The 25,755-nt window shown below is 45.7% G+C and overlaps 1 protein-coding gene across 1 annotated transcript; it reads left to right on the top strand.

The window, feature by feature from the left end:
* Positions 1–428: 428 nt before the first annotated feature.
* On the top strand, positions 429–25,537 carry LOC120312652 (WT1 interacting protein). Its single transcript, XM_039353685.1, has 8 exons — positions 429–1,568; positions 8,435–8,536; positions 18,741–18,808; positions 19,043–19,105; positions 19,519–19,649; positions 20,222–20,273; positions 20,742–20,810; positions 21,509–25,537. Exons 1-8 carry the CDS (start codon positions 722–724, stop codon positions 21,659–21,661), a joined length of 1,485 nt encoding a protein of 494 aa, XP_039209619.1. The 5' UTR covers positions 429–721; the 3' UTR covers positions 21,662–25,537.
* Positions 25,538–25,755: the final 218 nt, after the last annotated feature.

Genomic DNA, 25,755 nt, shown 5'->3' with positions numbered 1-25,755 from the left:
TCATCAAACTCACCCCGGGGGAGGGTTGCAGGAAACGCCAAGCTAACCGCCTCATTTAGTTAATTATTACACTTGCGCTCCTCTCCCCAAGGCGAGCGAGCGTTCCTCGCGCTTACAGCCCTCAATCCTCCTGGGTTATAAAGCGAGGACTGCGCTGCGCAAGCGGAGGCCGGCACCCGCAGCGACCACCACCCGTTTCCCCGCGCCGTCGGGCCGGTTCCCGAAGGGCAGGCACACGGCGGGGGGGGGCACAAGCCGCAGGGGGTCGAGGAGCGGGCCCGCCCCGCCCGGTCGCCCGCGGAGAACGGCAGCAGCGCAGGCGGGGGGGCGGCTCCCCTTGCCACGCCCCCGCCCGGGTCAAGCCATTGTTTGGCGCCGGAGCGAAGCGCATTCCAGAGGGACGCAGCGCCGTCGGGCTCCTCCGCGCATTCCTGCCCCACACAAAGAAGTTCCTCCGCCGCCTGCCGCCGCCGCCTCGCCCGCACAAAGGAGGGCGCCGTCCGGAGAGCGCCGCCCCGGACAGGGAGCGCAGTGCAGCGCAGCGCAGCGGCCGGGAGTCCAGCGAGGCGGACCTTCGCGCGGCGCCTCCCCCGCGCGTGGCCGGGCGAGGCCGGGATGCCTGGCGGCGGCTCCTGCCGGCAGGACGCGGGGCGGCCGCGGCACTAACCAGCCAGCCAGCCAGCCGGAGCGCGTGGAACAGGGCGCCCGGCCCGGCGAGCCCATGGCCGAGCCGGCGCTGACCCAGGAGGGCGTCGGGCGGCGCCGGTGGCGGGAGCAGCCCCTGAACGGGCCCCCGCCTCCCTACCCGTCGGGGGAGGCCGCCTGCCCGCCGTCGTCGCGCGGCCCGACCGGCGAGGAGGGCCCGTGCCCGCGCTCGGAGGTGGCGCTGCCCTGCTACAAGCGCTACTCGGCCGAGGGCTTCCCGCGCGGCAAGGCGGCCGGAGGGATCAGCCCGCGGGCCTCGACGTGCTGCGGGCCGGCGCCGGGTAGCGGCGGAGCCCTGGCCAGCCCGCGCGGGAGCCTGGCCGCCGCCGAGCCACCGCTGAGCCCGCGCTCCAGCTACGCCAGCACGGCCAGCGACGCCAGCAAGCACTCCAGCCCGCGCGCCAGCCTGGCCGGCTCCTCCGACGGCAGCAAGCCCAGCAGCGCCCGCACCAGCGGCATCAGCATGGGTTACGACCAGCGGCACGCCAGCCCGCGCTCCTCCGCCGAACTGGAGGCCGCGACCGGCCGGTCCTCGGCGCTGCCGGGCTCCGTCGGCGCCACCTCGCTGGTCAGCCCGCGCTCCAGCCTCTCCAGCCACAGCTCGCGCAGCTCCCGCAGCTCGATGGGCGCCTACCCGGAGCCGCCGGCTCCCTCGCCGCGGGCCTCGCTGCTTCCCGAGGAGGGTCCTATGGCAGACGCCGAGGCCGCCGCGCTGCCCTCCGGCCCGGCCGCCAAGTTGCGGCTCCCCTGCCAGGTCACGCCGGCCCGGGAGAGCGGCCCCAGCCAGGTGGAGCGGCGGCTGGAGGCGCTGACCCTGGAGCTGGAGAAGGAGCTGGAGATGCACGTGCGGAAGGAGTACTTCGGTGAGTGCGGCGGCCGCGGGAGGGAGGGAGGCAGGCAGGCAGGCAGGGAGGTCGTCTTCCCCTTCTCGGGCACGGCCCCCCCCCCCGGCTTCCTCGGGTCGCGGCGCCGGGCCGGGCCGGGCTCGCCCGGCCAAGGAGGCCGCCTGAGGGTTTCCCACGAGGGCCGCTTCCCACGGCCCGCAAGATGCTGACCCCAACCTCGGCCCCACCTTGGCCGCCTCCCAACCTGGTTTAAACGGGTCGGTTAAAGAGCAGCCGGCTCTCTTCGCAGCAGCACGTGCTGAGGGTAGCTTTCATTCTGGTGAAAAGGTTTTTCTTTGTGCGGTCCCGACATTTTGTGGTATACAGTCTTGTTCTGCTCTGGGCCAGATTCTTTCCCAGCACCTGTGAGATCCGAAGGCGGCCTTTCCCGCCCCCGAACAGGCTCCGTTCATTCCCTTCGTGAGGGGGAGAGACCCCCCTCAAACGAAGCTGGCTGGAGTAGGTGCTCCAGAGGGGAAGAAGAAGAAGAAGAGGGGCGCCTCCTCCGCCTTTGCTGGGATTCTTTTTCACTGTAACAAGACTAGTTTTGTGCTTGGTCCCTTTTCCCTACTTAAGCAAAGTTAAAAAAGCAAGTTTGGCATTCAGTGGTCCGAAGGGCTCCTTTCAACCCTAGGCCGCTGTGAGAACCGGAAGGGCCCTGCCTTAGCAAGAAGGCCTCAGGCAGTCCTTTTCTGGGCCTTAAAGTTTCCTGGAACATCTGGCCAGCTAGTGGCAAACTGACAGACAGGGTGGCCCTTTTGTACCATCTGGCAGGCGGTTGGGCGGCTCTGCCACTCTCTTCCTAGGGCCCGCCTTCTGGGACCGTCAGCTTCCAGAATTTCCAGCCATCAGAACGGCCAGTAAAGAGGACCCTGAATGCTAATGCCCAGGTTGGGAAGGCTGTTTGAATGCTGAAAGTGCCCCGAGGAATCCAGGCAGGTTTTGGATGTGGCCGTCTGTACGGTCAAGGCAGGAGAGGGTATCCTTGTAGCAGCTACAAATCGCCCTTAATGGCCTTTGGAGAAGGAAAGCTCTTGGAGCAGGCAGGGGCGGGCAGAAATTTTTCATCTTTAAGTGGAAGAAGGCTCGGGGTTTTCTTTTTTAATTTTGTTGTGCCTCTTTCATGAGTTACATTCTAGTTTGGGGGGTTTCCCCTTCTTCATGACAGGAAACTATCATCTGCTTTCTTGGTTAACTTGGAAACTCCATGACCCAGAATAGTGTTCCAGGTCTGCAGAGTATTTGCTCCTGACCTGATGAAGTTTACCATGTTTCCAAGGTGAAATGACGGATCATCTCTCTGAAGGTCGAATGTTCCAGATCATTTTCCTGCCCTGCAACCTCCCACCTTTGTAAGAAAAGACCAGAGAAGTGCAAATTTGGGGAGTTGCATGTAGATTGCTGTAAATCATAAGATGCTTTCATGGAAATCGGGCACTTTTTGCTGAACCACCATTGACACTTTTTTTCTCATGAAATTGATAGTGTTTTGGTTTAGCATTTGTTTTACTTTCAAGCAAAGCTAAAACAAATGCACTAAGCTACTGCTGCTTGTATTTGGTTAAAGCATCACGGTATGTTTAGATTTAGTTGAACTGAAATATAGCAAAATATAGGAAAATGTATTTTCAAAGTGCTGTATTTCAAAATACATAAATACTTGGAAAAAGGCTCCCAAACTTCACACTGTGATGTCTAAAAGTGATAAATGAATTTGTGTGAGCTCCCATTAATAAAGCAAAGGATTTACCGTAACTGGAATTAGGGCTCAGCAAAACATACATATTTCACTTACCTGGAATAATTAAATTTGTAGTCAATACAAAGGGAGGGGAATAAACATCTTAGAACAGGGTTCTCCAGAGTGGTCGGTATCAAGCCCCAATCCAAGGCCAACGTTGTTCTTACTATTACCCAGAGTACTCTTACACTATAACTAGTGTGGGAGGGTGTCAGTGAACAGTCTGAAATTTCATGAGGTGGTTGATGCTGAATAGTTTGGAGAACCTTGGAAGATTTAGGAGCATCTTGACAAGTTGGAACAAAGGGCAACCCCCTTTGTCTACTTAGACTCATCAGCAGAAGTAGACTGCCAAAAGCAGAAGTCATGCTCAAATTACATGTAGAATATTACACCTAGTCCTAGATACAATATTATAGGATACATTGGACATAGAACAGCAGCCCCCAACATTTTGGGCACTAGAGACCGGTTGGGTGGAGAGGTTTTTCCGTGGACTGGGGGGTGGTGGTTTCGCATGCTGCCTGCATCCCACGGATGTGGTTGGGGACCCCAGACATAGAAGACAGCAACTGGTAACAGGGAGGAAGAAAGAGAACAGTTGGCGATATTTGGTATCATTAACCTGAGGAAAACAAAATTGTGGGGAGACATTGTAATGGCATTAGAGCAGACTTGGGCATTCTATGGTCTGAGGGCCACATCTGGCCCCTTGGCTGTCCCCGTCCGGCCTGTTGGGGCCGCCAGGGGAGGGAGTGGCCCATTGGTTCGATCCTCCACAGCAGTCCCAGTTTCATATATGGCCCCTTGGGAATATTAATTGCCCACTCCTGCCTTAGAGAGTGTTTAAAGGTTGCCATGTAGAATTCTGCAGCAGAATTGTTTAGAATTGTTTTAGAACTAGAAAATTCAGCTACATCTTACAAAAAATGAATCAGGACTATCCATTCATTGATGGAATAAGCTATTTCAGAATATTTCATGAAAGGGTCAGTGAACTAAAGAGTTTGGGGATCCTTGAGGTTCTTTAAGATCCTTTCTAACTCTTCCATTCTATGTTTCTGGGAATTTTTAATCTATATAACAAACTGTCATACCACAAATATCTATTGCACAAACAGAGACAGTTTGGTGTAGTGGTTTAGGTAGCAGGCTAGAACCCAGAAGAGTGTGAGTTCTAGTCCCTCATTAGGCATAAATCCGCTGGGCAGCCTTAGGCCAGTCACTTTCTCTCAGCCCTAGGAAGGAGACAATGGCAAATCACTTCTGAAAAATCTTGGCAAGAAAACTGCATGGATTTGGCCAGTACTCTGCAAGAATCAGACATGATTGAACAGAATAAAAAAAATAGCAAGGCAAAGACTGGAATGATTTTTTACAGTGCTGTCTTTTTGTAGAGCCTGATCAGTTTTTTTAAACACGATTGTACACTTTCCTTATGAAAAGTGTACAGCATTCCAATCTACAGTTTAGAACCTTAGTGTAATGATTGAAATAATGCAAACATACGCATTTTACTTTCTGTTTCAGGGTAAGCATTCTTATACAGAACATAAAAGCATAAGCCTAAGAAGAAAGGAAATTATAACTAAAACCACACATGCCAATTCCATTGCTTTGTAACTCTTTGTACCATTGCTTCTATGAAACGACTCTCTTTGCTTCCACCACATCCATACTTCTTGTCTATGCTGCCTTGTGCTCTTTAAGCTTTGACTTGTCTCGGTTTGAAGATCTCATCAGCATCTTACCATGACTCGCTGGGGCTTCCCTCCCTCTCCCACATATTCTTTCATACATTTGTTTTTGTGACTGGATTCTGCTTCCTTCAACCACAATCAGTCAACAACATAACATCTGCATACATTCCTGCTTCTAAGGTGATACCTCAAATGTCAGCAGAGGCATTTTATATAGGTAGACCTTGACCTTGACCCATTTGGTCAGCAATGTTCCAGATTACAACTCCGCTGAACAAATGATGGTCCTCAGAGTTTTGGCTGTTTCAGCACCCTATGGTCACATTGCAATCTAAGTGCAATTGGTTGCCAAGTGCTACAATCGTGTGATCATCATTTGCAACCTTCCCTACTGGTTTCTCCAGAGAATCAATGGCAGGGAAACGTGCAAGTTGTTGGAATAAGTCTCCACCGGCCATGTGTCCTCCTCTAATCTCTGTGTTTCAGCTGGCAACTAGCACCCGCCCACACACCTCCACAACCTCCCCCACAACCTTTGCTGTACTTCCCAGGGACCCATGTCCTCTCCCCACCTGCATCTCTCACACCCTCAAGTACCCTCCTCAACCCTCTCTGATCCACGCAGCACCCCTCTCACACCGCCCCCAACTTGCACTGTGTCTCTTGCCTAGGCCGCCTTGTTTTGGATTTAGACCATGTTTTTCCCCTTGTCATTTTGGCAACAGAGGGGGTCTATCCATGACAAGGTCATCTTCCTTACAGTGCTCTTTTCAGTCGGCTGTGAGTGAAGAATATGGGAGAGCTGCGATAAGGTCCTGAGAGATGCCAACACTGGAAAAAGAAACTTGTGCTTGCCACCTCCTCATATTTAGAACTCTAGTCGTCTCTGTTCCCACTAGGTTGCTCTGGTGCAATTTGAATGCATCCAGTGAAGGCAGCCCCTCCCCTCTTCGGCTTTATACTTGTTAAACTTTTTTAAAGGATATACAGGAACATAATCCAAGTGAAAGTTAGTAAATTCACTCATATTCTGTGTCTTCTCTTGGGATGGATGGAGAGCAGGTTTTGACTCCTATACAGTATTTTAGGTATTGGGAGACTGTCTGTCTGTCCCCCTCTCAGATTTTCTCAAGGCTAAATACAGTCCGTTTGCTCAGTCTATACTCTTAGGATTTAGTTTCCAGTCTTTTTATCCTCCCCCTGCACTCTCTCTTTCTGTTGTACCTTCAGATGGTAATTGAGGCAGAGCCTAAAGGAGAATATAGTGGAGCTGCTAAAAAAAAAACGTTTCCATTGTGATAAGCATCTGAATATGTTGGTTGTAAATGGGAAATATTCCCTTTGTTGGAATTCTCTAATCCTGTATCTTCCCTCTCCATGAATTGACTCTGCAACTCATGCTTGGAAGGAATTGCTTTCAATTTTATGCACCTGCCAGTCCAACAGCCCACCCTTAGTGGTGTGCCTTGTATACATAAAGTCTGTAGGATAGTTCCCGATGCATTCTTATGACGGGCCTAGGAGATGTGGAATGCTGCATCCGAATGCACATTTTCAGGAGGCTGTTATAAATTGGAATGTGCCCATTGAGTGACGATTTAAAAATGGGGAGCATTGGGAAATGATAGGGCTGAAAAAATTACTCGGTAGAACAGTAAGATTAGACGTGAAAGACTGCTTTTTGAAACATTGCCATGTAGAAGTGCCCCATGATTGCTCTGGAGAAGGACTAGAACCAGGAGGGAGAAATCGCACGAAACAACATTTTGGCTCAATTTTGTGTGAAGCTTCCTAGAAACAGCTGATATTATGAGTTCTGATTTGCTTGAGGAAAATTTATTGTTCCTTCCAATAATGTGATTCTTGGAAGTTAGGGCGTCGGGTGGATCTGTTGCTGTGTTTGAAGATTTATTAAAATAAATGTTGATTAAATGAGCATGTTAGTGTAAGATTGCACTAATTTTGGAAAGTTATTTTGCACTAATTTTGGAAATTAGCCGTTCATGAGTTACCTTTTTACCCAGGCAGAATTTTCACATTTATTGCCAAATTCAGGCTGATGCAGCTAGACCAGGGGTAGGCAACCTTGGCTCTTTCATGACTCGTGGACTCCAACTCCCAGAATTCCTGAGCCAGCATGTAGGTGCCAAACCGAGACAAAAGGAGTGTTATCTTATGCCCTTTCTAGAAGCATCTGAATAGGTGCTGCTCTGAGTGGGTGCCGGGTTTGGATAGTACACAGCTACACTCTGTGAGGAGAGTGGGATGGGCAGGGCATTGAGGATGAGGCTGACCGAATCACTTTTTCTGTTTGTCTTTTTGATATGCTTGTCTAAAAAAGGGGCTGTAGCGTTTCTTCATTCTTCGGATGCTCCAGTGCCTCTTTGAACAATTTTCCCAAGTGAAATAGCATCTGTTTAGTGGAGGGAAATGACCGCGATCTGCTGTACACAAATGTTCTCCCGAAGTACTGGAATTGTCCATAGGCCAAATTTTATTTTCAGTACATAACTTTGGCAAACAATGCAGCTGTGTTTTCTTCCAGTGACTCGGCAAATGCTACTCTTTGTTCTGGTTCTCTGGTCTCATGTAATGAGTATTCCTTCTTGCCCCTTGCCAATAGTTTCTTAATTCTTAATTAATATTATAAGAGAACGTGCTAAATGTACACAGGCAAATTTGCAAGTGGTACTTGCAAATTTTTTATTATTACTTTTTATAATTATTTTATTGCAAGGATTGGCATTTGTTTCTCATGGAATTAGGGAATAGCTTTCAGTCTGGTTTCTGCAAGGGTTGCAAGGTTCACCCTAAGGACCAATCCATTTGGCACCAATGACCTTGAGCAAAGGTTCTTCTGTGGTTCTGGAACGGTGAAGGTGCAGGGATGTATGTATCTGACAGGGCTTTCTGCCATGGGCAGCCCTAACCTTTCACACACCCCTTGGCTGAGGCAAATGGCGACAGGGAGTTCCCATGTGAAGCTACTCCCCCTTGCCCCCCAATGCCAAGAACAAAATAAAAGCAATAGCTGGCAAGAAAATTACTTGCCTCTGAAATGAGCTACTCCTTGGCAACAATAACTGACTTCCATTTGAGTTTAACAGCTATAATCACTCATGCACAGAAGCACGTAGGTATGGGCATGTTAATACCCACCCCGCTCACTCTAGCAGAGCAGAAAAAGGTTGAAAGAAAAGGATTGGAAAGAGGGAAAGGAGGTGAGTGGGAAATTAAGAAATTGAAAGTGTACCACAGGGGTTAGAGCCATTTGCACCCCACAGCTCTTCTGTTGGAATGTCATGTTTTCCTACAAATAAGATACCTGCAGATTGCTAGTGGGGAGGGGTACCTGCAGACCATTAACAAGGTCTTAACGCCTCTTCTGTTTTTTTCCTCCAAAGGTATTTGTATCAAGTGTGGAAAGGGGGTGTATGGGGCCAGCCAAGCTTGCCAAGCCATGGGGAACCTTTACCATACCAACTGCTTTACATGCTGCTCTTGTGGTAAGTTGCACATTTATATTCAGACAACACCTATACAATTCTTATACCTTGTGCCCCTGTTAAAACTGAACCCCGCCAGCAGGGTGTCTCCATGATCGTTCAGTGTGAGTTTTGATTCGTGCTACTTAAGAACAACTTCTGAAATGTGGCCTATTACTCTATAGCAGGGGTAGGCAACCTTGGCTCTTTTATGACTGGTGGACTTCAACTCCCAGAATTCCTGAGCCAGCCCTGCTGAGGGGAAAGGGAGAGGTTTCCAAGCTGAGCCATGCTGGCTCAGGAATTCTGGGAGTTGGAAGTCCACCAGTCATAAAAGAGCCAAGGTTGCCTACCCCTGCTCTATAGGTAGTCCTCGACTTATGGGCACAATTGAGCCCAACATTTTTGTTGCTAAGTGAGACATTTATTAAGTGAGTTTTGCCCCCATTGTATGACTTTCTTGACACAGTTGTTAAGTGAATCATTGCCGTTGTTGAGTTGGTAGTATTAAAGTTGTTAAGTGAATCTGACTTCCTCATTGACTTTGCTTGTCAGAAGTTTGCAGAAGGGGATCACATGACCTCAGGACAAGGCAACTGTCATAAATGAACCAATTGCCAAGCATCCGAATTTTGATCACGTGACCATGGGGATTTGCAACAGTCATAAGTGTAAAAAATGGTCATAAGTGACTTTCTTCAGTGCTGTTGTAATTTTGAATGATCACTAAATGAACTGTTGTAAGTTAAGGACTACTTGTATAGTGACTGTCACACACACTCAGGGGGAAGATTTGAACAGACCTTCGGATGGATCTGCTTCTCTCATCGGGTCCATGTAAACCTGGAAGCTTCTTGGGATTGTACTGCATCTTGAGTGACTTTCCCCCTAATGTAAGGACTGCGCCTTACCTTAAAGACCACCCAGGTGTTCTTGGGGGCATTTGGGGACCAAAGGAGCTTCTATTGGGGTCATTGGAGCTGCGCGTCTTGGGAGTTTGTTGTGTGATTTCTAATCTCATGATGGTGGCAGATTGTAAGCCATCAGAGTGTCCCATTGGATTAAAAAGACATTTCAAGTAAAGAAGTATTTAAAAATCAACACATAATTATTGCAAATCAGTTGTAAAGAGACAGTAGACACTTTGCTACAAGAAAAGAATATTTCTGGAATAGTCCTAAGAAAGTGCTAAAAGAATGGTACATGTTTTCCTTGGAGGAAAGGGAAATCCGATCAGTAAACATTTGGCAGAAACCACATTGGAAACATCTGTTTACTCCATACTTTGGATCTGATGTTATCAAGTGTTGGTCTAGAACTAGAAACATCTGGGATCAAAACATGCTTAATTGGGAAGCTCAGTGGGCGATCTTGGGAAAACTACTGTCTCCTAGCCTAGGCTGACTTTGGGGGTTATTGAAAGAATAATACGGCAAGCAAACCATGTATAGGTAGGTGATCTTTGGGTTATGGGATCGGAATTTCTATTGCTAAGCAATATGGGTATAAAGTGTGACCACAGGGAAGAAAGGGTGGATTGCCCGTAAGTCCCAAGAGTCAGACCAGAATCAAGAGCAAGAGATGCAAACTCCAAATAAGGAGGGATTTTCTGAGCTCTATCAAGCAGTGGGACCATCTGCCTCTTGGGTCGTGGAAGGTTGCATCACTGGAGGCTTCCAGCTGTGGGGACATGGGGACAACAGTTAAGAAATCGGACATTGTTCTCCTTCTCACCTATCCACCTCTATCCAGCCCAGGAAGCGAGAGGGAGGGCTGAAATCTCACGGGTTATTGGGCATCTTACATATCTGCTTTTTCCTCACGATGATTGGCAAAACCCAAAACAAACAACAAAAGGCAGCTCAGATATATTTTGACATTAATATCATTAATAATATTTGGATTTGTGGGGTCCATCTTGCTTTCTGAGCTTGGGGTTTCCCTGCAGATGTTTCCTTACACAACTAGGTAACATCATCGATGCTAGAAGGGAGTGGGGTTGTCCCTCTGTTTACATGCGAGTGGCTTGGCCTGTCAGTGTTAATGAGAGTGTTCCTGCGAGTTCTTTGATCAGGCTTTCATTTACTGCTTGATTTTTGGTCTGGTATTAATCCTGATATTAATCTCTGTTTATCTGGGTGTTAATTGCTGGTGAGGAAGTCTCTTGGTGTTTTTTGTGTCCTTTTTCACTTTCTGACAGTGTCCTTGAGCTACAGATATTTTCTTCTACTGATACATTTGGGTTTTTTGTTGAAAAATAAGGATTGCTGGGTAAGAGAAGGTTTTAGTCCTGTGTAGCCTTTGGCCAGCCAGTCTTTCTCTGCATTCCACACAGAATACTTTTTGCAATGATCTGTATACAAACAACTTTGTAAGAGAATGCTCTTCTACTCCCTTCCCCTACATTACTTCCCACTGCTCAGATCTTATATTTTTAACATTCTTTGCATGCTAAAAAAAAAAATTATCTCCAGCAGCTGTGGGAACCAGAGCCATGTGGGACACAAATGCCCCCTCTGGCTGATCAGAGCAGTTTGGCGTCAGGCCTGCTCAAACAGCGAATTCCTCCCAAATGGAAGGTTTCCACATGATGCTGGCCAAAGAAATTGTCCTTGGAAATCTTTGAAAGAAGGCTGTCATTGCCCCTTACATGAGCTGCGTGTTTTTATTTTTCTCCATTCTTAATGTCACAAAATGGAACTGGATCCATAACCCACAACAGGATGGAGGTTAGCTGGTTGCAGCCTCTCCAGCTTTGTCCTTTGCTCATCTGTGCGTCTCCAGCTCTCCCCGTAGCCATGTTGACAAGCTGTTTGGACGAATGTACTAGATTAGGGAAGGGGATCAGACCATATCAGGGATATCATTTGGCAACTTTTCTCTCGGGGTTCATAGCAAGGAGTCATGGTAATGATGCAGTGGTGACCAAAAGGTTGTCTATTCTTCTCGGGCTGTATGCTTTCAAGGACAGTTCCATGTAAGTCCTCTGGCATTGCAGAATTTTTAGATCAGGTTGATACTTGATTCATAGGGAGGACACAGTCACCTCTGTGGGAGCTGAGAAGCATTTCAGCTGCACACAAGCAGAAGAGTTCATACTTGTAGATTTGAAAACTGCCCTGATGGAAAACTGGGAGGTAGGGTTCCCATATAATGTAGTTTGGTAAGTATGAATCCAATACAATAAATACATGTGCAGTTCCTATATATTTTAAGCTTCTATGGAATTCTTGGACAGGTTCTTGCCCTCTGTGGTTCGGCCGTAGTTCAGCTAGCTTAGGGTACCAGCAGACCTCCATCGCTCTTCTCTCTGCTGAGTGGCATTTTAGAATCCGCAGAAGGATCGGGCAGTCCGCTTAAAGGGCAGTCCAACATCTGTGCAGATATTTAGGCCTTGGAGGCTGTCTTCCTTCTGGAAAATGCCTAGCGGCGGGGTCCCTTTTTGTGCAGTCCTATTCCTAGTAGGGGGGAACCGGCTTCCTTCTGTCTTTCAAGAACTGGTAGAGTTAAAGGGGTGCAGAAAAGTACTTCCTGGGAGGACCCTGCGTAACTTGGAATTTTGCTTAATATAATTTACTTGTTACTAGGGAGGAGGGGGGAGTTCTGCTCAAACATAGCCCAGTAGGTGACCTGAGCAATCTAGTCTTGTTTGAGATTCCCGTGGTCATTCCCCACACATTTTCAAACAAATCAGCGGAGGTACATGAGCGAAAACCCACTAATAAAAATTAAAGTTGAGATTTTCAAAAATCATGCACCAATGCAATATTTTAGGGGACCTCAATATTAATATTGGCAGTGATGGATGCTGTTGAGTAAAACAATGCCCCTTTTAAGAGATGCTCAAAATACTAATTAACTTTGGAGAATGAATAATAAATCTTGGAATTAGATACAAAATGTAATCAGTGTAACCACCCCCTCTCATATTCACACACATGTGTATTACTTCATTCTTAAAGAGGGATTTTCCAGACACTAACGTTAAAATACTCTTTACTGAGAACAGAGTGCATGGGATGGAGCGTAAACCTTTGGAAGAACAACTTGCATTCTTCAGGGTGTGCATGTGTGTGCATGCTGTGAGGTGGGGGAACAGGGCTGCCTCTCCCATGCTTAAATTGTCAATTGCAGACTGGGGTGAAATAGAACTGAGCAAGTCAGTGACCTCAGCCTCCAAGAATGCTCCTTGTTTATGTAGTGCTCCTGCTAGTTTAGCAGCAAGCCTTTTGTTCTGCGCAGACATTGCAGGCCAAGTTTGTGTTTATTGGTCGGCCAAAAGCTTGTGCGATATGAGATTTGCATCCTAATACTTGTAGTAACAAGACACATGCGGCCCCTCAAAAAAATAGTGCTGGGATCTTTTACTATGCCTTGGCAAATGTGGAATGGTTTTTGAAAAGATCTGCTGCAAACATTGAATGCTTCCTTCTGCAGAACTCTGATTGAGGGAAGGAAGGAAGGAAGGAAGGAAGGAAGGAAGGAAGGAAGGAAGGAAGGAAGGAAGGAAAGAAAGAAAGAAAGAAAGAAAGAAAGAAAGAAAGAAAGAAAGAAAGAAAGAAAGAAAGAAAGGAGAATTGCACTGGCTTCGTTTTGTTTTAAATAGCAACTTTTGCCTCCAGATTCTGTCTTGATTAGGCAGGAACTTTATTACTCAGAGGCCTGAAACTTCTAAAGTATTTTGGGGTCTCTGAAGAACTGCAATGCACTCTGCTGTAGTGCAGAAAATGTGAGTGTTTGTGTATCTTCTCCTCGGGATTGTCTTTCCGTTCACCACAAAAGGCCTTTTCAGCTTTTTCTGGCCTATCAGACGAGGCTCCAGTTCCACTTGAAGGAGGAGTGGAAGTGTTCTCACCGGGGAGCCTCTGCAACAGCCTTAGCGTAAAAGAAAGTACATTTGGGAAGAGGCCATCCTGATGTGGTCCAGGTTCATAAGGAATGCTACGTTTGTGTTCCTATCGCTGGGAATAAGGGCATGTGAAAGAGGAGGAAAAACCCGCAGGAAATGTTTTGCAGACGCCAAAATGTAGTTTTGTCTGTGGAGATGAATTTGGACACCAATTTTTTCTTCCCTCCACAAATTCTCTCCCCCCCCTCCTTGCATAAGTTCTTTATCAGCCTTAGATACAGTAATAGGAAAGAGGATCAGAGTTAAGTGTAACCTGGAAAGATTTCGCTGCTTGCTGACACTCTGGCTTTGAGCAACTTCTGTGCTGTGCTTCCTTCCCTGCTGAAGTAGTGGATTGGCTTTCATACATTCTCCAAGGAATGGGGGGGGGGTTCCCACGCTTCCTTGATGTCCAGCTAGCGAATCCAAGAAAGGAACTCCTGGGACAGTTCTTCCCAAAAGTTACACTTGTTTTGAATAAACTACATTGGCACAAAAGAAGTAAAACCAGCTTCCCGCACAAAATCCACATAGTTAAAACTTGAATTCCCCTTTGGCTGCTCCCCTCAGTCCATTGCATTGCCCAATAGATTATGTTCCCTTTTGTTATGGGAACTGCCTGGATCGGTCGAACACCTGCGCAGGGTGGCCTTGAAGGGGGGAGCAGTGTTTCACGGTGTGCAGACGGAATCTTGGCGTTCTATTCCTACCTCAGACATTACATCCACAGACGAGTGCAGATCAGAGAACAATTACTTCAGGTCTAGGAGCCCTAGACTCCTAATAATGCACCCCCAAGAGACTATTTCCAGTTTTTGCAGCAGCATCGTTACATCCCTGTCATAGTGATGCAAAGGGCTTTAAAAATACGGATGGTAAATTACCAAGTTGAAAATTATGACCTTAGCAAGAGGTCTAAATTTAGTAGCTGGTTTACTAAGTGTCTCAAATAGTTTAGAAGGTGTGCCACAGCCATATTATCCTTTTATTTTTCTAAAGGTGGACACTATATTCCAGTTTCCTTAAAAAAAATTTGAGGCAAAAGTAATCCTACACAGTATGGTCCTCTGTTAGGGTCTTACAACAATCTACTTTTCTGCCCTCAATTATGCAAGTTCCTAGAAGTATCTCCAGTGAAGCTTTAGGGTTATAATAGAAGAGAGCTCAGGGTTGAACTGTGGAGTCCTTGGTGCTCGCTGAGGTTGGTGGCTGGGTTGCAGTCATAACATTGCTGCTGCTGCTGCTGCTGCTGCTGAGTGTGAGGTTTGCTCCTGTTTATATCACAGCAGCTTGCCCTGCCAGTGTTAGTGTGGGTGTGATTTTCTCCTTGGTAGTTCCTTAGTTAGGGTATTGTTTTCTGCTTGATGTGAATGAGGTGTGCTGAAGCAAAACAAATGTTGGGGGGGTGGTTAGATAATGGCAGTAAGTGATTAGCATGAAACCAAAGCAGTGTCAACCTTTAAGGTACGCTTGACCATTAAGCCAGCTGGTGACTGCCAGTCCTTAACAAATCCTAGACATCCCAGAGCATATGCCAGGGCTAGTTTTAATGCACAGTCAAGTAGTTCATTGAATCGTAAAAGTTGAAAGGGGCCTAAGAGGTCACATAATCCAACCCTCTGCATATTGCAAGATGTATTACACTGTCTATAGTGAAAACCTCCACTTCACTTTCTGAAAATAAAATTTTAATTAGAACTACAAATACTTTGATAAAGTATGATCTCAGACGCATAAATGGAAAGCATGTCCTAGATCTCTCAGTAGCTAGCCTTCAGTACCATCAACTCTCCTATCCTTCTGGCTTAGGGAGTCGAAGGCAGCTGGGAACACGGGAGACCTCTTGTGTGGTGGACCGTGCTTTGCAGGGAGCCTGACAGCCCTGTTCTCTCCGTGCTCCTTCTCAATATCTATATGAAGCTACTAGGAAACTTCAGCTGCTGGCTTGGTGTGAGGTCTCATCAATACTGTGGGACGATACCCAGTTATCTGCAGGTGGCAGCATTGCCTGGGGTGCCTTAGCACAACTGCACCTCATTTACCAGTTGCTTCCATTCCTGGACCAGGAGAACCTGCTCATTATCACATATGCCTCGGTCACTCACCTCCTGATGGGATTATTGCAAAACATGGGGATACCCTGGAAAATCATCCAGAAGCTTCATTTGGTCCAGAATGTAGCAATGTGGGTAGTTATGAGAGCAACTCATTATGGCCCCACTATTCTGCAAGTTGCACTGGATTCTGTAATAAAACTTGCATGGAACACTTTTATAATGAAACAAAAATAGGCTTTTATCCCCAGGAAAAATACTATAAAAAAATTAGAACAAGGAAGGTGGGAAAAGAGAATTGGAGGATGATTCAACCCCCTTCAGCCCTCTTCACAAGAAATTTGAATTCCATCTGCTTAGCCACACATTTAATGAAATTGTTTGAATTGCCTTTTTTTGATGTATACAGAATGGAACTGTGGGGATTTTTTCACAATAACCCATGTAAAATAGACACATCTCATTTTGTATATGAGAAAACAGGTTATTCCTCTCCACCTCCCTTCCTTCACTTTTTCTGCTAGCAAGCTCTTGCTTGCTTCAAGCTTCCATCTGGGTGTAGATCCCAAACAAGTCACTACAAGCCATCTCCACTTAAGGACAGGGTAGAGCGGGGGGGGGCACTTTTAAGTCTGGATAAAAGAAGGCCTGAGCAGCCTTCTGCCTCCCTCCCTCCCCCAACTCTAAAAATATTCTTTGATGTAGTCCAAATTCCAGTAGCGTCTGTGATTCTTGGAAGGAGAAGGCAGAGCAGAAGATATCAACAGAAAGAAAGGGAGGGAGGGGGAGAATTAGTAATTATTGGATATAAAATTAGGACTTCAATGTCATTTCAGAAAAATATAAACTATTAACCCTCAGTTCCTTCTCTTCCTTCTGCAGGGTGGGCTGGAGATGTTGGGTTGAAATTTGCCCCAGAGGTTCCCTGATTTTTTCCAAAGGGAATCATGGTTTGTAAAAACGGCTCAGGAGAATGGCTGGATGAGGGGTAACAGTGCATGGATGAGTTGGAAAAAGTAGCACACGGCATCTTTGCAACTTTTGGGATCAAGCGATCCCCACATGTTATAAGCGCCATAATTGGGACTGGAATTTTCATCACTAAGCAGTGCAGTCATAAAGTGTGAGCTTGTACAATCCTGGCACTCTCTGTTGCCATCACTAACCAAGAATTATACGTGGGTTAGCAAGGACTCACCCCAGCCCAAAAAACCTTGGGAAGAGAAGAGAGTGGCCTCCCCAACCTCCACCTTTTGACCACCTCAGGAAGCCTGCCTTGGACACAGTCCCAGGACAGGCAGCACCAGCACGGCAGCAGAAAACCACAGCAGTGTGACGCCACTGCCCTTGGTGAGGCATTTTCCCCAGGTCTCACAAGGAAACCACTACACAACCTGGGGAAGAAAACTGCCTCACAAAGGGCCCGGTGGGCATGCTTGCTCAGAAGGGGGAGCAGGAAGGGGTCAAAGGGGGGGGGAAATCAAGGAACATGGAGTGCAGGGGACCTAAAGGACATTGGGGGGGGGATTGAAGTGCCCCTGAAGTCATAAATGCAGGTGGATTCTTGGAATTTTGCATGATGTAAATTAAGTAATCCAGAGAACTTCAGAAATGCTGAAATGGGGGGGGGGCAATAAATGAGCAAGCTTTGCAGAGGGTATCTAGGAAAGCAGGAAGGGCAGGAAAGTCGGAAGGCTGTCGCATTTGAGTTGCTTTTTCTGGGGTGCTCTGAAGCAGAGGTCTCCAACCTTTGGGGCACCAGGGACCGCTTCTGTGGATAGAGGTTTTTCCGCGGACCGGAGGGTGCAAAGTTTTGTGTGCTGCCTGCATCTCGCGGGTGGGGCTTTGCTTGCTTGTGTGGCCAGGTTGCTGGCATGGCGCTGCCCAGTGCTGGTCCACAGATTGGGGGTTGGGGATCCCTGCTCCAAAGCAGGGCTTTTCTGCCTTTTCACAGATTGTGCCTCTTTTGGGACATGACAGTATTTGAGGACCACCTTGCTTAGCAAGGTGTCAAAAACTTGATGACTAAAAGGGGGTGGAATTTGGGGTTTTACTGATTAGATTCATTTGTTGTTATAGAAATGGCTAGTTTATAATATTATGGAAAAGTAAAAAGTTGAGGTTCAGTTCTACTGCAACAGAGGAAGTCAGTAGTCAGTGCCTTTTTTTTCTCCTTCTCCCCCTCACTTTTTCCTCCTTTTTCCTCCCCACTGTGTCCTACTGCTTGCTTTTATATTTTTGTATTTTATTCTATAATCTAATAAATTGTTGAAAGCTGTAAAAAAAGGAGAAAAAGTATCGGTTTTAATTTCTTAAAATTCCTTTGCTGAATCACTTTCCCTTTGCACTGACAAATCTATGATGAATTTATCCATATTTATTAATATGCACCACTACCTTGGTGGTCAGATGGCTGGTCGGCCCTTCTTCCTCTCTCTTCTTCCTCCCTGCTGGCTGGGCTCTCCTCCATCCCTTTCTCTTTCCCTGTTGTCTTTTTTTCCCTCTCCCGCCAAAACTCCTCCTTTTATATCCTCCCCTCTCCCCTCCTCTTCTCTTCTGTGCACCTCCAGCTGACTTTTCTCCTTAAGGCTGCACTTTTCTGTCTCTCTTTCTCTGTCCCCTTCTCTTTCCCTATTGTCTTATTTTTCTCTCCCTTTCCTGCCACAACTTCCTCCTTTTATATCCTCTCCTCTCCCCCCCCCCTTTTTCGGTGCATCTCCGGCTATACCTCCAGCGCCAATTATCTGGAGCCCTGCGCTGATCCTGGGGCTTCTGCCAAATCCCGGCAGCTCTGCAGAAGAACCGATCAGCTTGTAGCCATGTGTGCAGATTTTGGGGCTTCTGCTGAGCCCTGCAGCTCCAGCTGTCTCTTCCTCAGGCTTGTGCAGCACTGCCGCCACTTCAGCTTATTCCACTCTCTCACTACACTTATCTAGGATGGTGGCCTACCGCCTGCCAGGTGCCAAAGCTCTGCTCTAAAGCATAAAGCACAAGCTTTAGAAAGCTGATGGACCACATCTCAGGACTGAGTCCCAGAAAGCTGCAAGATCAAATTGTTTTAATTTACTTCTAATTAAACTTAAACTTCCTTAATTACATAAATTTATATGACTGCATATATATGGCACTTTCCCCCTTCTGTTATGTGAAAAATTGCTTTTGTACCCACAACTGTAGTCTGAGCAGATACTCCTGAAGTATTCCTATCCATTGTATTGTTATTAATCCCCTTTTATAATATCCCCAAAATATTAAAGGTCTGACAGTGCAATATTTTTAACAGGGAGAAGATTACGAGGGAAAGCCTTCTACAATGTTAATGGAAAGGTCTACTGTGAAGAAGACTTCCTAGTAAGTGAGATTTTAGGCGTGGATCAAAAACGTATCCTCTTCAGTGCTATTGTGAAAATCTTAGGAAAGTAATGTGTGAAGAACCATTCTCGCTTTTGCAGTCTCATTTTCAGTTTAGTAGTTAATCGTGAAGATTTGGCTGATTGCTGGAAAGAAAATGTGTTTGTTACTTAACCGAACTAAAAGGGAAAGCCTTATAACTCCCCCCCCCTTTTTTTTTTTGTTTATAAACAGTATTCGGGGTTTCAGCAGACGGCAGACAAGTGCTTCATTTGTGGCCATCTCATCATGGAAATGGTAAGAGTCCTGGCTTCAGAAAAAAGGGGCTGCTGGGTCAGTTGGGCTGCAGTGCTCTTTCTCCTCCCCAGGCACAAACACACCTCGCATCACAATTGTGTCCAGGTTTGCCTGTTACGCTGAACACGTTTGTGAAGGTACCAGCAGCTGCATTTGCACAACCTACTAAGCTTGATTAGCTTTAACTATTACTTTTTTGTATCGTAACATGTTCTAAGAATTTGGCCTATTGACTATACATTTCAGTCTATTGTGTGAAGCCAGAAAACAGATTTGTGCTGTAACCAAGTTCAGTCTGTTGTATGAACCCAGCCAGTCACAGTTTTTTGAAGGTGGTTTTATATGATGGAAGGTATGCCTAAAGGGGAACAGACCACACTTTGCGTAATTTGTGACCTATGATTCTTTTTCAGATTTTGCAAGCTCTTGGGAAGTCATACCATCCTGGCTGTTTCCGCTGTGTGGTGTGCAATGAATGTCTGGATGGCATACCCTTCACTGTAGACATGGAGAACAATATTTACTGTGTCAAAGACTATCACACGTGAGAATGCAGAGCTCTGCAGGGCAAAAGAAAAAAGGGTCATGAGGAAGGGTTGACTGCTGCTAAAGGAGACAATATCCAGGATCAAGTCCAGTTAAGGACTGACAGCAAGGCGATCTAGTGTTCAACATTTCTGTATGTTGCATTGAAAATGTAACAGGAACTTTTCCTATACTGAAAGGAGATCACTCTGTTTTCTGTTTTCTTTTAAACATTTCCACCAATGGTATTTGGAGATGAATTAAATCTCATCTATTAAAGGGATGGTTCATGGGGACCAAAGAGGTCTCACTAGGCAGCCATTCAGTTGGGGGGGATTGTCTTAGGTTAATGGGATTGTCATTTTGTTCGGCTGTCCTGCTTTGAATAGAAGGCAGGATATACTTAAATCCATAGCTGAATTTAGATTTCATACTGTTGTGGTCTAAAAAAACACAACACAATCATGGGATGGGGTTGGGATTAGCTAACGTTGTTTGCTCTCAGTTGTTAAAATGCTGCCTACCATTCTCTTTCTTTGCTTCTCAAGAAAAATATAACCTCTTTCCCCCCTCCCTCCCCCCCAAATCTAGGGTTTTTGCACCCAAGTGTGCTTCCTGTAACCAGCCTATTTTGCCAGTCCAGGTACGTTTTTCTTCTTTGTCATTTGATTAATACTTTAGCCCCGGCACAGCCATTGTGTGCTGGCTTGCAGGTACTTTGCCACCTCAGGCACGGGAAAGCTCCCTGGCTTGGCTTCCATTACAGATTGACCCATGCCAAGCCCTCCAAAGGGATCCCTCTGCCCTCTGATGTCTGATCCGTGTGAGATCCCTAAAGTGTTCCTTTTCTCCACTCTGCTGATATGGGCTCCGGTCTTTCTTATCATAGATATAGGACCAAGCCCAAATTTTGCAGAGAAAGTACATCTTCAGGAAACTTAATTTCTGCACTTAATTTTGCAAGGAAGGAAATTAAATATTTGGGAAATGGGTTTCATTGTGGCACTTATATAACAAGAAGGGATTTATACAGTTGCAGAGGGAGGTTTCAAAGTACCTATTTGCCTTGCCTTTCCAATTTTCACCTTATTTTGTTGTCTCTCCAAATTAGGGCTGCGAAGAAACCATCCGGGTGGTGTCAATGGACAGGGATTATCATGTGGAATGTTATCACTGCGAGGTAAAGCTTAAGAGTTGCTGAAACAGCCTAGTTAGAGGGAGGGAGCAGTTTGAGTCTAGTCTTTTCCCCAGGAAAAGAAACCCATTCAAAACGGTTGATGGCAGCGTATTCCTGGTATGTTTTGCTTTTGTTCCCTAATTTGCCTAAAGCATTTTCCCGCTACTCTTTAATTTACATTCGGGGGTGGGTTGCAAAGATCTATAGAGCACTATAAAACAGTAACAGTAATAAAGAGGTATAAAAAATAAAAGACAGCACAATGGGTTATATGGCAAAATAAAGAAATTTGGGAGATGGTAGTAAGAAATGCCTGGAAAATATCTTATTTCACCTTTCCTTTGCTTTGCAGACCTGCAAAGGTCATAAATGCAAAGATTGGTCATGGGGTTACTTTTTCCTCACTGTTGTCACAGTGAATGGTAGCTAAATGAGGACTAGCTGTACTCATTATCCCAAAGGTGTTTTTCAAAAGTCAACCGGATTTTCTTTTCCTTGAAGATGTTTTCACTTGTCATCCAAGAATCTTCTTTACGGAAGAAACAAAGTCCAGTTGCCTTTTGAAAAGCACCTTCACAATCATGGCCTGGATGGCTTGGGAATCTCCATAGACATCTGTACTCATTGTGTCTCCCAGAAACTTGCTTCAAGCATCCTAAGTCCACTGGCCACTAACGGATGGGTGGTCTTCTTTTCCTTAGGATTGTGGACTCCAGTTGAATGACGAGGAAGGCCGCCGATGCTATCCCCTCGAGAGACACCTGCTCTGCCACACCTGTCATATCAGGCGCTTGAGCACTAAAGTGTCGGCACACTCTCCCTCTGGGTACCCCATGCATATCACAGAGCTCTGAGGCTTCCGTTCCCCATCTACTCAAGGCCAGGAGGAACAGACCTGCTGGAAAGAGAGCTTTAGAAAGACAAAGCAGCCACCATTATTTGTTGCTTCTAAGATTGGAAAGGAAGGGGGGCACCTCTTTGGTTGGCTCGGTGTACAATTTGCCCAAGTAATTCTTTCCAGGATGCCGGTACTTGAAAAGTAGTGCACCTCATGGGTTGGATGGGAAAAGGGCACGGTGTCAGAGCTGTTGGGATGACTGGCCATCCATTAACACTGGCTTGTTGCCATTTTTACTGTTGATTGTGTGAGCTCCCAGAAGAAAGATTAGCTTTCCAATAGGAAAGAGACCAAAAAACTTCCATCGTGTTTTAGGTCTCCTCGCACCCTGGCCTTGTGGTTCTCATAATTTGAGAGGCAGAGTGGTTGTTGCATGCGCCAAAAGAGTGACCGCCAAAGTGAATGTGACTTAAAAGGAACAACTGACTAGAATGTAGGGGATACCTGTGGGTGTTCCATCTTGGCCTTTTGTTGGGTTTCTCTGCAAAATGCGTGAATGAAAGGACGGAGAGCATTCCTGTTTTAGGGTTTGTCAGGCATGGTTCTTGGGTGCTCGGCAAGGATGGGAGGGTTTAGTGTTTCCAGGCAGAACACATAGCCAAGGGGAGAGCTGCAGGCTCTCTAGGGAGACCGGGGTAGCTTTCTGGGAGCCAACAGGCGACAACTGTCTGCAGAGGACCCTCCCTGATTGAAAGCAGGGTTGCAGGTGGGTGGGGTGGGGAAAGGGCATAAGCATTCCCAATCCTTAGTTTTTTCGTAGAATTCTTCTGCAGCAGAGATGTGAATGTGTCAGAACGGGAAAAGTTATATACAGGTAGTATAAGTTTATTCATTAAATTTAATTCAGATTTGAATTCACTCAAATTAAGTTTCTGTCCCATCCATTTCTTTGGACCTGCCACCACTTATTTTTGAAAGGAATCTTCCCAGCATCCCGAAGTTCAGATGCAGCCTGGAGCCCCAAAACGATTTTGCTCAAAGAACAGCAGAAATGGCCAGGGTAGAAGCCCCAGTGGTTGCCCTCTCTTCCTGAGTACAAGGAAAGTGGATCCTTGTGCTGGGTGCAGCAGGTGACTGCAGGCAAAGAAGCCGGCTCTCTCGTCAAGAAGGACCTGTCAGACATCACTTGGCACTTCTCAAAGTCACTGTTTTCAAACTGACTTTCGCTAATAAATTCAGCTTGGACTGTTTGCAGGAAGGATCAAAAGGTCAAGATGGTGATTTCAGCTGCCTGGTTGTGGCCACCCCATTGTCATCACCCTGGACATCCCGACTCCTGCAAACGGACAGGGCACCCATTCCCTTTCTTTCAGCTAAAAGGATGGCAGTTCTGTGGCATGACTTGCAAAGATCCTACTTCTAGAGGTATTTTAAAAACAATTGCTTCCCTATTTTTGTTTTTTACAACTTGGTTATAACCCAGCTTTAAAGGCCAAGTTAATTATACTTGAATCCACAGCACTTGCATGATAATTTCCATGGCCTCTTGACCATCACAAAGCATTTTTAGGTAGCTCACAAAACAGTTGAACAGTTTTTAAAAATCTCAGGAAACAATTGTCTTTTTTCTAGGCGCTTGGATGTAAGGAAATTGGCTCAGATCTATAGCAGGGAAATACCTAATTTGGAGCATAGAGGGTTTTTTTTAAAAAAAATAGCAAAAATTAAAACATAAGAAATAATGTATTAAGAAGTCTTACGCTTCTATTTTGGCTAGACTTTTAAAGCACACTTCCAACTCTGGGAAAATCTGTGTTCCATATGGAAAACGTTTACTTTTTCTATTAAAAAATAAGCTATGTTGATTATTTGAGACAATGAGGTGCCATTAATGTAATTAAAATTGACCACATCAGTTGAGGCTTCAGTTTTGGCCATATTGTATTAATTCCTTATATACATTGACTTTAAAACAATTTCAGCTTGCTTCTTCTGATAAAACCACCTGGATTAACCCTTTGTAAAGCTGTTTGGTGCTCCAGCAACTTCAGTGAAATTACACTTTGGGAATCAAATAGAAAAACACTGCTAAATCTGTTTAAAAACTAAAAAAAGACCTCTTATGGAAGAGCAGCAGGCTGCCTTCCCCCAGGCTATTCAGAGTCCTGTCAGCTGCAGCAGGGATGGCTCCCCAGTCTGAAGGGCTGAGGGGAGGGAAGAGCCAGGTGAGTCAGTGCAAAAGGAATGTAAGCAGTTCCTTCCAAATGTGCATGGGAGCATGGTGGAGCCCTTTGAAAGGAGCCCCCCTCCCCTTCCCATCAGAACAGCCCTTTTAAGGCTGTTCCAGATGGTTCTGTTTGCCTTTTCGCGTTTTGAAGTTTCCAGAAAGTCATCACTGTAATTCATTTGATTTTGCTGCAAGGAACCCTTCCACCCACTCCCAAATGCCCCATTCCTCTTGCAGATGGCTTTCTGCTTCCTTTTCGTTCCTCTGCTGTTGAGTTTTATGGCATTGATTGTTTTCGTGTCAAACTTGTCCGTTCCTGCTACTGCCTTAATCTTCAGCAAATAGTGTAACAGCTAAAATATGTACAAGGGCTATTATTTTTCAAACATACCAGTCTATTTCATTTGTTTAAAATATTTCAGGGGATTACCTTTTACATACTTAAATGGATTTGTCAGCCTGGTGATTTTCTTCATAAACATTTTCTTGTTTTAAATTTTATCCGCTCCCCCCCCCCCTTTGCCAAAATCTGATCCAGCTGAGTTTTCTTTTTCCAATGCCTTTTTCCATATTAAAAATGTGGTTTTTAAGGAGAAAGCAGCTAGAAAGTGTCATACAGAAAAGAAAAAAAAATCTGCAAAATATGTGAAACACGCTACCTCCCATCAATGGCGGTTGAACTGTGTGCCCCAGAGCTCCTTGAGGGCTGGGTTGGCCCTGCTCCACAGCCCCAGCCTGGTTGCTTTGCCCACCTGCCTACCAGCCTTTCTCCTTCGCAGGTGGCCGTCCAGCTGGTGCCCAGGGACCGGGGTGCCACTCCAAGGGGCACCAGATGGAGGGACCTGCAGAGGGAACCTGGGAGTTCAGTGCCACCTCTGCCTTTACTTCAGAGTTTGGGCTCCACAGGGATGAAGTACTTTTTAACATTTGTGCCAAAATATTTATGGGAGAGCTTCCTTCCTTTTTCTTTTCACTGATTCATATGCGCATGAGCGAGGAACTCGAGATAGATGCACTTACTGAAAAGAAAATAAATATTTGGAAGACCCATCCTGCCCCGTAACTTAAGGTTCCAAAGGAGATGAAGAGATGGGGAAATAATTGTTTCAAAACAAGTGGGTGGATGTCTTATAATTTAGAAATTAAAAAATTGATGGGAGAGTTCCATTGAGTTAAACCAAAACTACAGAAGATACTTTTTTTCTTAGGCCCCAATAAACTCTTGTGATTCAACTAATGCCATAACTAGAGTATATAATTTGACTTAAATTAAGTTTGTTTCTTGAGAAATATTTGCATTTTCTTTAAAAGAATATAGGTTTTATTTCCAAGAACTTGGACCAATGTTAATTTTTCTTTTGTAGGAAATAAAAATGGGCAATTTGTATATTATGTGTCTAGTTTACATCTGCAAACACATTAGTTTAACCATATTTGTATATATCTTTCTAAAATGTCAGACTTTTAGTTCATAGACTTGTCAGAGTTTTTGTGTTACCACTGGTTTTCATGATTGTTGAAGAATAAATGTTGGGAAATGTAGATTTATTTATCTAAAAAAGCTACTTACTATTATCCTAAGTTATTTTAATATTAAAAGTCAGAATTTCATTTAACCTTAGATGTTATAATCTGCTTTTTTCAATAAAGACATTTTGTAGTTACCTCTTGATTTTATAGTGTAATCATTCTTTTTCGACAAAGTGGCTCTGTGGAAATTAAGAGATATGGAATTTGATGCTCCCAAACTGGATTGCGGACCATTAGATATTCTCAACCTTTTCTCAAAGGGCAGAACCAGAGAAAACAAAAGGGGGGGGGGATCATGGGGTCTAGAATCCCTCAACATGCCCCAACAAACCTCTGAATATTGTGGATGTGTG

Source organism: Crotalus tigris, unplaced genomic scaffold (genome assembly GCF_016545835.1).
Source record: "Crotalus tigris isolate CLP2741 ecotype Arizona unplaced genomic scaffold, ASM1654583v1 scf7180000018525.42219311030:4301911, whole genome shotgun sequence".
NCBI classification, from domain to species: domain Eukaryota; kingdom Metazoa; phylum Chordata; class Lepidosauria; order Squamata; family Viperidae; genus Crotalus; species Crotalus tigris.
This window is presented reverse-complemented; position numbering and strand designations above follow the sequence as displayed.